At 42.1% G+C, this 13,496-nt stretch overlaps 1 protein-coding gene across 1 annotated transcript in view; it reads right to left on the bottom strand.

The window, feature by feature from the left end:
* FER1L6 (fer-1 like family member 6) overlaps window positions 1-13,496 on the bottom strand; it is a 170,165-nt gene that overhangs the window by 104,535 nt on the left and 52,134 nt on the right. Inside the window, exons 12-14 of the mRNA XM_025394519.1 lie at window positions 11,477-11,657; window positions 5,078-5,198; window positions 2,239-2,339 (exon numbers count right to left, since the gene is read on the bottom strand). Of these exons, the coding sequence (XP_025250304.1) occupies window positions 2,239-2,339; window positions 5,078-5,198; window positions 11,477-11,657 (403 nt within the window). The remainder of the gene's footprint in view (window positions 1-2,238; window positions 2,340-5,077; window positions 5,199-11,476; window positions 11,658-13,496) is intronic.

Here is a 13,496-nt window from a genome sequence, read left to right as displayed (position 1 = left end):
AAAAGTTATTGAGCTATTAATTTGCTCATAAACAGTTTCTAAAAGTATGCATTGTGAAGCTTTTTCAAATGCTTAAAGGGAATTGCAGGTGGCACTAAACAGCTCACCACAGCAGTAGCACTAATGTGTGTTTCTGTATGTGTGTGTGTTTCTGTATGTGTGTGTGTTTCTGTATGTGTGTGTGTGTATATATCTTTTATAATGAAAAACAAGAAATAAAAACTATTTATTTGCTTTCCCTTTTTTTGTAAAGTAAAAATTATTGAGTAGTTGAGAGATTGGGGAGGCAGAACTTAAAAAGCTGAACACTAGAATTTAGCTACTCCCTGCCTTTCATCAGATGAATCTCCACTCCCTTTCCATTAGTTCCATTGTTCCATTATGACAAGTTCTCATATTTGCTCAAATCTTAACCTAGTTAATTTCAAGGGTTAGTCCAAGTTGTTTCCTTAAAGTGTCAGCAGCCTCTAAGACGGCTCCAGCGAGTCCCACCTCCTTCAATTCATGTTACTGTGTAATCTCCTCCCTTTGAAAATGGGCTGGGCCTAGTGACTTGCTTCTAACAGAATAGTCAAGAGGGATGGGCTGTCACTTCCAAGACTAGGCATGGGAGACTCTGACTTCTGTCTTGCTGGGATGTTCTCTCCAACTCTTTGTGCTTGCTGGCTCGAATGAAGCCAGCTGCTCTGTCATGAGAGGCAGCTTAGAGAGGCTCACATGGCAAGGCAACAGCTAGTGAGAAATTGAAGTCCTCAGCCCAATGGCCCATGAAAAACTGAATTCTGCAAATGACCACATGAGTGATCTTGGAAGTGAATCCATCCCAGTGGAGCCTTAATATGACTGCAGCCAGGGAAGAGACTCTGACCCAAAAGACCCAGCTGAGCCACACCCGGCCCCCTGGCCCACAGAAACAGTGAGATAATAACTATGGTGTTGAGCCACTGAGTTTTGGGGAAAATTCTCAGTAAAAGATAATTAACTATATAGCCTATTTTTATCTTTTATTATATTGTCTGACCTCTAGAATAAGGGTTACTAATTGGTACTCAATATGTTGCATAAAATTTTCATTAAATTGTGTTGGAACACAGAAAACAATTCCCTAAAATATGGTGCTTCATCATGCCGAGTGCTTTGAAAATGGGAAGGCCTCAGAAATAAGCCTCAGAACCAGGGTTTCTCTCTGACCTTTTCCATGTCTCCCTGTCTCTCTGATCCTCTTTTCCGAAGCACCAGGAGAGACTCTTTACATTTTCCTCTCAGACTAAGAAAGCTTAAAAGTGATTGTCTTAAGACTCCCTCCCTAGAGATCTCATCAAATAACCAGGAAAGATCAACCAACAGAGAAGAGACTGGAATCATCACCTGCCCTGAAAGACTTTGCATCTGTTCTTCTAAGGACAGCTCCAAGAGATTACCTGGGGGACTTTGTATAAAAACTAAGACAACCTGTGTTCCTGTGCAGCTTCATCCCTCACCTTCCCCTAAGGTTGGCCTCCCATCTCCCTGGTCCATTCATTCTTCCTAATGATTTACTGTCCCTCAAAAGAAATGTCTAGATTCTCCATCTCCCCCATCCCGTCTAAAAAAGGATATATAAGCTTCTGTACTGCACTGGGTAATTGAGTAATCACTCTGTGGTTCTCCCCTGTGCACGTTCATACATTTGCATGCCTTTTCTCCTATTAATCTACTTTTTGTCAGTTGATTTCCACTGAGCCTTCAGAGAGGGGAGGGAAGGTTTTCCCTCAGCCCCTATAATAGTATATTGAAATATACTATTCAGGCTCACTGAATAGTATATTTCACTGAAAATAGTTGATTTTTCAGAGAGCCTTCAGAGAAGAGATGTTTTCCCTCAGCCCAACAACAGTATTTTATATATTAATAGCTTATGCTTCTAACCATCTAAGTGTCACATAGTTGCTGAGTGTCTACCACATGCACAGCACCATGCTGGTGCACTAACACTACCAGCATTTTTCTTGTTTCCTACAGAGTCTCTGTAGTAAGTCTTCCTTTGCTTTTTCCACCTTTGATTTATGTTTGAGTTAAGTATCAAGAAGCAGTAGTCAGTCCACAAGCACCAGTGAAATTACTGAACAAAATTAAGATGGATACAGCACTCTAAAACACCCATTTGAATGCATAGGAAATCGACTCCTCTCTCAAGGTAATGAAAAGCTGAGTCCACAGAAGCTCAGCTCTGCCTATGCCGGCTGTCTCTCCCAGTACCTGCTCTGACTGATGAAGTCACTGAACACTGTTTTCATTTTCTCTTCAGGTGCCTCCTGTGAAATCTTGATCAAATCTCTCACTTCTTCTATACTTTCTTCCTGAAAACAAACCACAGGGGTGGAGAGATGAGGCGGTGTGAATGAAATTGGTAGTAGAGATACTAATTGTAATGTACTAGAAAGAACAGCTAATTTTCTGTTTTGGAAATGAAGGAAGATTTATCTAGTTTTCTTGTACTTGAATGGGAAAATGCTACTGTATTCTAACTTTGAACCTTTCTTTTAATAAGTGGAATTGGTCCAGACACAAGTCTTCTCCCATACTGTTCAAACTCATTGTTTCTGTTACAGATCTATTCCCTAATGGGTACCATTTATTTAGAATCTACTCTCTGGGGAAACCTAATAACGTGGGAAATAGCTACCAATGTAGGGTAATTAGATATAATTACCCAAAACTTCAAAAATAATGTTCAAGTCAACTTTTTACATAGGGATATAATCATATTGAATAATCCCTGAAATTAAAGGGTTCCCTGTTCTTCTGATTACATGAGTTTTGGGCCAGGTAATGGGACAGATTGTACATGGCAATGGCCCTATGCTTATATACTTAACAATCACACTTTTCCTTTGGGACTAAATTCTAGAATTCTATTTAGTGACCTGGAGGAAAATGGCACCTAAGGGGAAGTATATGTGTTACTACGCCTTTGCTAGAATTTATGAAACTGTATTCTCTACCATATCCCAAAGTCTGGTGCCTGGGGACATATGTTCCCCCTCTTTACACCTTCACTATAAGAATAGGAAACATTGTGGCATAGTTAAGGATTTGGGCTCCAGAGTCAGATTGCCTTGGTTCAAATCCAGGCTCTATCACTTACAAGTGAATTAATCCATTTATGCCCAATTTCCTTATCTGTAGAATGAAATAATAACAGAACGCACCTACAACACTGTAGGGGGTGTGAATATCCTCAAACAGCGCTGGTAGTTAGTAAACATTCAGTCATGTCTCTCATGGTAGTTAGCCATGATATGCCAAGCATGGCAGGGATGCCAACATTGATAAAGGAATTAGAAATGAATGTCACTATGGCCTCTAGGAAAAAAATTCTGATTTGCTTTGTCAAGACTCTTGGAGATAAATGTCAAGACTCTTGGAGAAAAATGTCAAGACTCTTGGAGATAAACGATCTGTTCTGTCTGAAGGAGAAGTAAGACCATCCTAACCAAGACAGTCTGGGACCTCCATGTGCTGTGACCCCAGACTAGGTCTCCTGACCACTCTCAGAGTTTATCTCCATGATGCCTGGAATCCCCATGGTCAGAGACAATACTTTGTTTTACAAATTTGGAGACAAGGATTATAAAGCAAATGGGACAGAGAAATTTGTTCTTGACTTAGCATAGGTTTTAGTGGAACAGAAGGGTCAAGACAAGGATGATCTGGTAAGGCATGTGGGACAGAGTAGTGGGAGCACGGGAGTAGGAGAGAAGAATTTATAAAGGGAAGGAGAAAGATATCAGAGAAACAGAGGTCCCAGCTTTCTCTCCCTCCTGGGGCTGAGGTGGGAAAACCTAGCATTGATTGGATATTGATTGGCACTGTTTACAGTATAAAATACTTTCAAACATTCAATTCCATGTATAATTATTTAGCCCCTATCAGGTGCCAGGCATTATGCTAAATGCCATAGAAACAGTGGCAAATAGTTATTGAACAAAGAAACACACAAATATATTGTAAAGTATAAGTGGTCCAAAGGAAAAGAACAGGGCGTTGGCCAGGCACGATGGCTCATGCCTAACACCCCAGCAATTTGGGAGGCCAAGGCAGGAGGATTGCTTAAGCCCAGGAATTCCAGACCAGCCTGGGTAACAAAGAAAAAAAAATCAGGCATGGTTGCGTGTGTGCACCTGTAGTTCCAAATACTTGGGATGCTGAGGTGGGAGGATTGCCTAGGAATTCCAGGCCATCCCGGGCAACACAGTGAGACTCCATCTCTACAAAATATTTTAAAAATTAGCCAGGGGTGGTAGGACATGCCTGTGGTCCCAGCTACATGGGGGGCTGAGGCAGGAGGATTACTTGAGCCCACAAGGGCAAGGCTGCAGTGAGCTGTGATTATGCCACTGCATTCCAGCCTGAGTGACAAAACAAGACCACCTTCTCAAAAACGAAACAAAACAAAACAGGGTGTTATGTAAGAAGATAAGGGGGTAGAAGGTGTCACACTCTTCCCTGAGAAGTCTGAAACTAAACCCTGGAATTTGGCTGGGTTACAAGAAGACTAGAGAGGGGAAAAGTAACAGAGGAAAAGGCATGGTGGTGGCTGGGAGGCTTAAAGGAATTTGGCTTTTTCAACATATTCAAAGGAGACCAGTGTGGTTGGAACAAAGTAAGGGAGGAAGAACATAGGAAAGACGGGGCTGTAGAGGCAGGCAGGGTCTGATGTTGCAGGTAGTTGTCCACCGTGCCAGGGACTTAGGAATTTTTATTAGTTGAAGCCAGGATCTATCAATTTTGTGAGAAAGTTGTCAATTCCTGCCCTTCGGAGATTAGAAAAACAGCCCATATCTAGATCCTATAACAGCCAGAAGCAGGGCAGGGATTTGAACTTAGGTAGTTTGATTCAAGTCCAGGGATTTTACAAAATGTTATCTCATTCCCCTAGATACGCATGGTAGGATCCACATGCCCTCCAAATGCACCACCCCCCATTTGTTTGTATTTAAACTGAGGTTAACATCCTTTACTAGGTGGATTTTAAAAATCCCTTCCCCGACCAGCTTCCCAATCCTCTAATCCATCACCTGTCAGAGTCACCTACCAGGAAGTCTGCCATTTTCTCCAGCATGTTGGACCAGTGCAGCCTGAAGGTCTGGTCTCCCCAAGAGCTGACGAAGTAGACACAGGGCTTCTTAGCCTCAAATGGCAAATAGTTGTAATTCCTGTGAAAACAATTAGGTCTGGAAGCTAGCTGGTAATCAGTGTTTTCCAGGCAACCCCAGTCACACGTTAATGTTTTGTATGTTCTGGGCAGGACTCGGGAGGCATGGTAACAAAACTATCAAACTTTTAACACCATCCTTAGTCTATAATTGGGGACCTGTGAGCAATGAACAATGAACAGTTAGATGGCTACAATGGAGAGGTATTAACAGCCACCATCAGAACTGGAAGAAAGCTTAGAAACAATCACCAGAGAACAGGATTTTTTTTACGCAGGCCTTTTTCAAGGAGGATGACTTTATTTTTATTTAATTAATTTAATTAAGTAATTAATTTTTAAAAGGCAAGGTCTTGCTCCATCACCCAGGCTGGAGTGCAGGAGGAGGACGATTTTAAATGAGAGAGGGAAAATGGGAAGAAAAGTAACTTTTCCTTTCTGGTCACTATGTGCCAGGCATGTGTGAAAGTCAAGGTAACAGATGTATTCCACAGTGGTTGTACTAGTTTCCATTCCCAACAGCAGTGTGGAAGTGTTCCCTTTGCACCACATCCCTGCCAACATCTATTGTTTTTTTATTTTTTAGTAATGGCCATTCTTGCAGGAGTAAGGTAGTTTTGCGCATTTTGAGTATTTTTGCATTTTGTGCGTTTTGAGCATAGTGGTTTTGATTTGCATTTGTGCGTTTTGAGTGTTTGTGCATTTTGAGCATTGTGGTTTTGATTTACACTTCCCTGATTATTAGTGATGCTGAGCATCTTTTCATATGTCTGTTGGCCATTTGCGTATCTTCCTCTGAGAATTGTCTATTCATGTCCCTAGCTCACTTTTTGATGAGACTGTTTTCTTCTTGATAATTTGAGTTCCTTGTAGATTCTAGATATTTGTCCTTTGTCACATGTATAGATTGTGAAGATTTTCTCCCACTCTGTGGGTTGTCTGTTTACTCTGCTGACTGTACCTTTTGCTGTGCAAAAGCTCCTTAGTTTAATTAAATCCCACCTATTTATCTTTGTTTTTGTTGCATTTGTTTTTGGGTTCTTGGTCATAATATCTTTGCCTAAGCCAATGTCTAGAAGGGTTTTTCTGATGTTATCTTCTAGAATTTTTATAGTTTCAGGTCTTAAAGAACTAAAAGCAGAACTATCATTTGATTCAGCAATTCCACTACTGGGTATCTACCCAGAGGAAAATAAGTTATTATACAAAAAAGATACGTACATGCATGTTTATAGCAGCACAATTCACAACTGCAAAAATGTGGAACCAGCCCAACTGTCCATTAATCAACAAGTGGATAAAGAAACTGTGGTATGTGTGCATATATATGACGGAATACTACTCAGCCATAAAAAGGAATGAATTAATGGCATTTGCAGCAATCTGAATGTGATTGGAGACTATTATTCTAAGTGAAGTAACTCAGGAATGGAAAACCAAACATTGTGTGCTCTCACTCATAAGTGGGAGCTAAGCTATGATCTATGAGGATGCAAAGGCATAAGAAGGATACAATGGACTTTGGGGACTTGGAGGGGAAAGGGTGGGAGGAGAGTGAGGGATAAAAGACTACAAATTGGGTTCAGCGTATACTGCTTGGGTGATGGACAGACCAAAATCTCACAAATCACCACTAAAGAATGTACTCATGTAACCAAATACCACCTGTTCCCCCAAAACCTATGGGAAAAAAACAATTTTTTAAAAAAGAAAACAGATATAAATGCATTATATAAGCTGAAATTGCTAGAGAAATGTAAAAAGATAATCATACTATCAATGAGGGTAAAGGCTTGTGTCCCAAACTAAACTTCAGCATTTCATGGCTTGCCCGTCTAACCACCTTTCCCTCCATCCACTTTTCCTTCCATCCTTCTTTTCTTCCACCCATCCGTCTGATATTTTGTGTTGTCAGGAACTAATGCCAATAGTGTAGGTTACTTGCTTGGCTAAAAGGGACAAGAGGGATAGCAAAGTAGCTAAAAGGGGAAGCTGTGGAGCCAGAAGGAGTATTTGAAGACAGCAGTTGGAAATGTGAGCATGCCGATGAGAGGCAGTTAACAGCGTGAGAGAGATGACAGAAAAGCGGCAGCTAATTTATATGTTTTAATTCCAAGAAGGAAGGGGATGGGTGTGGAGGTAGCTAAGCGAGGAGAAATATGGCAAAAATTTGAAGAAGCTCCCTGCCTAATGACAGCTATTATTTTGACCAGGTTTCCCCCCAAACCCAGTGTAATTTTTTCCCAAACATCTGGGACTGTGTGAAGAGAACTGTGCAAGGCTAAAGTCCATGGAATGGGTGTGACAGGATGACACATGGAGCAAGAAGCCTCTATAAAGTAGGAGGGGTGGCGGGGGGAGAGAGACAGAGAGAGCGAGAGCGAGAGAGTGAGAGAGTGAGAGAGCGAGAGAGAGAGAGAGAGAGAGAGACTGACCAACCTTTGTTTCCATTCCAAAAAACTAAAGAGAACTTCAGCCTGAAAGAATGGATGATTGCTCTTTTTAGCTCTGCCACACAAATTTCGTCTGAAGGAGACAATAAAATTAGTGAAGGTGTCCCATGGTCTGTTCTGCAGAAAACAGACCGGCAGGTGTTTACTCAGAAGAGAAGCCACGTAAGTTTTTGGAAGAAACTGGGTTTGGTTATTACAGCAGGAGAACAAAAACAAGTTTAGAAACCAAACTGCTCTATTTCATCTCTTTAAAAATCATTGCACTAAGAATCCTGCAGATAAATAAATCCCCACCCCAAATTTTACTTTGTCTCAAGGTTTCTTTGGTTTGGATTATTTTGTGCTAATGATGTTCAACAAGGCCTTTGTCTCTTTGGTTCTCAGGACCTTCTAGTCTTAGTATGTCTACATGGACAAGGATGCTGTGGCTTCTTAGGCAAACTGCAGGCAGCAGATGGGAAGGTGCTGTGCTGCTTGTGGAAAGAGGAGAATGCCAGTCTAAATGGCTGTGCTGATACAGGACCAGCCTTGTGACTTTGGGTCATCACATGATGTCCTGCCATTGGATATCTTATTCTCCAGTCCCATTCCGGAGCTCCAGCCTAGTAAATTAGATGCATGTGAATGCATGTGCTTTGCAAAACTGGAAAGCCCAGAACAAATCCAAGGTGACATTTTAATGGGGGCAGCAAATAAATTGTGTGTGTTCAAATATATGTGCACATGCATGCATATATGTGTACATATGTATAGGGGTCTTTTATAGACATAGACTTTTCCAACTCAGCTGCTGCCTCCCTGGCTTGTCACTATATAGACAGAGCCTCAGTATGGTGACTGAAGAGTGTATAGAAAGCCCAACTGTACCAAAAAAATACCAGCATGACTTATTTTGGTTTCCTTAAGTCAGCAGGACAGCACTAATATGAGGTGCATCCAAGGATGCTTTGAAACCTCTCATCTCCTCCTAAATCCTTCCCTTGCCATCCTCCCCTGAAATCCCCACCAATAGTCAACAATGGCTAATCCATCAAGGTAGAGAATGTCTTCACTGCCTGGCCTCAGTGCAAAGATGCAGAGTACCTCTGAGTAGTCTCAGAACAGTCCCCCAGAACTGCAGAGCCAGCTGTTCACTCACTGATGGTCTCAGTTTTGAGAATAAAGTTAAAAGACAGAGGAATTTGGGGTTGTCTCTGGTGTTGTAAAGAATGACAGATAAACAGGTATGGCATTCAGGGACCCAAAAAAATACCCCAAAGAAGGTGATTCATGGAAGGCCCATGGAAGGACAAGGTTTAGAAAATTCAGGGAATGCTCAAAAACAAGAGGACAAACAGCTAAGACTATTTCAATGGACTCCATTCTGCTTTGTCCTAAATGCTTTCCCTCAATCCCTTAAGCACATTCTCATCCTTTAGGATGTTACTCTTTCTGTGCCTTTTCCCAACTCCTTACCTCCTCCTCAGTGGGATTACTCACCTGACTCTGTTCCCATAGTACTCTGTACCCAATCCAGTTATAGTAATTCCTTAACTTATTCAAAAACACTTATGAGCACAGAGATGAACAGATATGCGTGTGAAGAAGGCACAGTCCCTGGCCTCAACATGCTCCCAGTTTAACAGAGGAGAGAGACAGATAAAGACGTCTTCAATCAGTGCTTGGGGACGTAAGGACAGAAATCCAAATCAGACTGGGAATTCAGGGAAGGGAATTGGGCTTTGTCTCGAACCTAGCAGTTCTGAGGAGGGGGATTATTGCCAGGCATAAGGAAGAGTGCGTTCAAAGGTCCAGAAGCAGCACACAGCAGGACATATTGGGAAACTGCCAGGGGCACCGCAGTTTGGAATGGAAGAGTTTGTAGAGTGGCCAAAAATGAAGGTGGAGAAGTAGACTGGGATCAAATCCATAAGCTATGGCCTCTGGAATTAATCCTGAAAGCCACAGGTCATCAATGAGTGAGGTGAATCAGGGGAGTAAATGGTTCTCACAGTTTAGCGAAGGTCTTGAATAAGATCCAAGTTAGGTAGGAGGTGTTGTTGCTGTTGTTTTCTAGTAATTCAGGCTGAAGGTGCCAATGGCCAGAATTTTTAAATGGCAATAGATTTGAGAAATACTTAAGAACTGTATTGACTGACTTCATCACTGAGCAGATGCAGGTAGGAAGGACAAGAGATCGGTTGACCGTTTTTGTTTTTGTTTTTTGTTTTTGTTTTTTTTGAGATGGAGTCTTCCACTGTCACCCAGGCTGGAGTGCAGTGGCGCGATCTCCACTCACTGCAACCTCCGCCTCCCAAGTTCAAGCAATTCTCCTGCCTCGGCCTCCTGAGTAGCTGGGATTACAGACACCCGCCACCACACCCTGCTAATTTTTTGTATTTTTAGTAGAGACGGGGTTTCACTATGTTGGCCAGGCTGGTCTTGAACTCCTGACCTCGCAATCCACCCACCTCGGCATGAGCCACCTCACCCAACCAACAGTTGACAATTTTCTTGCCTGTGGCTTGGAGGACTCAGAAGGGTAAGCTCAGTCTATGAGACAGGAAAAATAGGGAAAGAAGAAAAGTTGTCTGTGAAGACAATGGGCCTTGTGAGTAATCTGGGACATCCAAGCGGAAGTGCTGAGATCTGCTGCTCAGGAAAGAGGGCTGTCTAGGAAAACAGATTTGGGAGTCCCTGTTATCCTGAGAGTGGTCATGGTTCAGTCCCCAGAGAGTGTCCAGATTGAAAAGAGCAGAGGGACTGAGGAGCATAGAGATGTAGCCTTGTCGGGGCCATGCAACATCTTCATTCTCTTCGCATGCAAAATGTGGGAAGAAACGTGCTATTATGAGAATCCAATAAGATCATACATATTTCAAGACGTGGCAATAAAAGACTCTTACTACACTATCCCTTCTCATTTGATCGGTGCTTGACACCACTTTCTTTTAAAAAATTCTATAATTCTACTTCTATTTGCAGGTTGAAAATTTGCATGGATTAAAGGAGATCAGTGAGAGTACATGTAAGTGCCCCCAGCTGTTTTCTGAAATTATTTTTTCTGGTGCCTGACAATTGTTTTTTTTTTTTTTTGAGTCTTTCAGTTTGCAAACGACTGTGTCAAAAATAAGATAAGAAATGATGTATTCAATAATCCCATCAAATTGAATTTACATAATAGCACAGAACTCAGATGAATATAATAAGAGGGTTTGGATTGAAATTGTAAGTTCTGACCTTCCTACCTTATTTTGCTTCAGTTACAGAATAAAGGGTGCTTCAGATATGATCATCATCATCATCATTGCTCTGCCCTTAAATGAATCACCTAGGTGTGTTATCTGGAGGGTCGTCATGTTGCTAAAGATTCAGTTGAGTGGTACTTACCCTCTTGCTCCAATTTGCACCTTGTTCTCATAGCTGAGATTAAAAAATTATGTTTCTGGCCGGGCATGGTGGCTTATGCCTGTAATCCCAGCACTTCGGGAGGCCGAGGCCGGGGGATCATGAGATCAGGAGATCAAGACCATCCTGGTCAACATGGTGAAACCCCATCTCTACTAAAAACACAAAAATTAGCCAGGCATGGTGGTGTGTGCCTATAGTCCCAGCTATTCAGGAGGCTGAGGCAGGAGAATCACTTGGACCCGGGAGGCAAAGGTTGCAGTGAGCTGAGATGCGCCACTGCACTCCAGTCTGGTGACTGAGCAAGACTCCGTCTCAAAAAAAAAAAAAAAAAAAAAAAAATTCTGATTTTAGTGAAGAACTGAAGAAAACAGTCCTAGAAATTGGACAAAATCCCATACCAAAATCCTTGGCTGTTCTCCCAGGCTATGTCTCCTACCTGTTCCCTTCCGTCACCAGTGGCTTCTCTGGGTGAGTGGTGGAGGCCATAGGAATGGGAACATCATGGGCCACATCCCCTTGTCCTTCGTGAAGCAGTGGAAGGAGGTCTTCTTCAGCTGATTCAGCTGACTTCTTACTCCCTTGATGGGACCCTCCATCAATCAGGTTTCCAAAATTACCTGCAGAGGCAGTAGCAAGAGGAAAGGGGTCAGGTGTTGGTAACCAGAATCAGTCTGCTTGGCATAAAGATCCAAGCTCATGTTCTCCCACGGCAATAAGGTAAGCTGTCATTATGAAGGTAGAAAGAGCAATGATCAGACCAACAAGACTGACAATGACGATGAGCTATCAGTTCTATCCATCTTATTTTCTCTTTTGTAATAACTACACAAATGACAGATTAGAAAATACGATCAACTAAAAAGAGTCGCTAGAAATCACAAAACTGTTATAACCATTTAAACATTAGAGTGTATAACCTTGCAAAACTTTTAATAGAGATGTTGGTAAAGAATCATAGATATGTCATTTTGTAACCTGCCTTTTTCACTAAACAAAATATCATGAACACCTTTCCAAACCTGCTTCTTCTCTAAGAGAAGACTTCTCGTCTAAATCCCCAAAGACAAAATTATGTTTGAGAGAGAGAGAGAGAGAGAGAGAGAGAGAGAGAGGCAGAGTGGGGAGAGAGGGAAGGAAAACATTATTTTTTCCCCTACAAATAGGGCAGCTTTTGTGCCACAAATATCTTTGTATAGGAATAGATATTCCCTGCAGGCATTTTGGTGTCATTGATCTTTCCATTTTATAATCTAATGTCAAATTCTTTAAAAGATTTAGATGAACATTTCTCTTTTGGAAGGAGCTGCAAAATTAGCCATATTACAGAGTTGGTTGACTGTTCAAGAAAGGTTCAGGATCAAAAGTCCACAATCACGTGGACCCCTTAACTTGGGAAGCCTTCCTAACTTCTCCTTCTCTAACCCCTGCCTCTCCTCTCCAGGCAGGCCAGGTATCACTATTCTGTCTCCCTGCAGTAGTCATTGGTGGTGCCCCACCCAGATCCTCTTTACCAGGAAGGAGCCCTCAAACCCCAGATACTGAGATCACTGCTAATAGCTTACAACAGCCACTTTCCATGGAGAACTGCCTTCCACTGATGGAGTCTGCCTCTCCACAGAAGATTATAAGGCCCCCTTCTTGTGCCTGAAGCCACTCACAGCTTGGTGTGGGGATGTAAAAGCCCAGCCCACTTGCCTCAAAATGGGGCCAAGTCTGTGATGCCACTCACTTGAGAGCACCACACAGGATCAGGCTGTGGCTGGTCTCCCTGCCCTCAGAGACCTGCCCTATGCTCCATCACCCGCTTCTCCCGAGAGCATGCCACCCAAACCTCACATGTATGAGAATCTTCCCAAGTTTCGTTTCTGGGAACCTAACCTAAACAGGTCCCTAACATCACATCATATTCCCATCATTCCTCTACCATCTTGTTTTCAGATAATTTACTTAGATGTCTACAAATGTCTTGAGAATGAAAATAGTATCTTGCTAATTTTTGTGTCTCCACTGGTCATGGAACAAATGCAGGGAGGGTCTTGATTCGTATTTAGTGAATCAGTGACCTCAATGTGTTTCTATGTCCATAAGAGTCTTTCTCCCAGTTCATTCCAATACATTCTTTTCTTCCCTTCTCCATTATTCTTACCTTAGGAATAATACTAAAATACCTGAGAGAGGCATAATAATATCCTAGAAAGAGAAGGAGACTTAGAATTAGCAGGCCTTGTTTGAGTCCTGTTTTTAAAATTCACCAGCTATATAAGCTGAGGTGGTTATTCGACCTCTCTCGATATCCATTATGGCTGAAACCATTGAAATTGTTGTAAGTCAATCACGAAGGCAGAGCACGAGAGCAGAGAAATAGGATAATTAGATGGGGTTTTAATAGCACAACAGGGAAGAGAATTGAGACAACTGGGAAGAGTGTGGCTAAAGGGATGAACCATGTAGTCTGA

The sequence above is a fragment of the Theropithecus gelada genome, chromosome 8 (genome assembly GCF_003255815.1).
Source record: "Theropithecus gelada isolate Dixy chromosome 8, Tgel_1.0, whole genome shotgun sequence".
Taxonomy (NCBI): domain Eukaryota; kingdom Metazoa; phylum Chordata; class Mammalia; order Primates; family Cercopithecidae; genus Theropithecus; species Theropithecus gelada.
The sequence above is the reverse complement of the archived record's forward strand: the minus strand, read 5'-3'. Positions and strand labels throughout refer to the sequence as shown.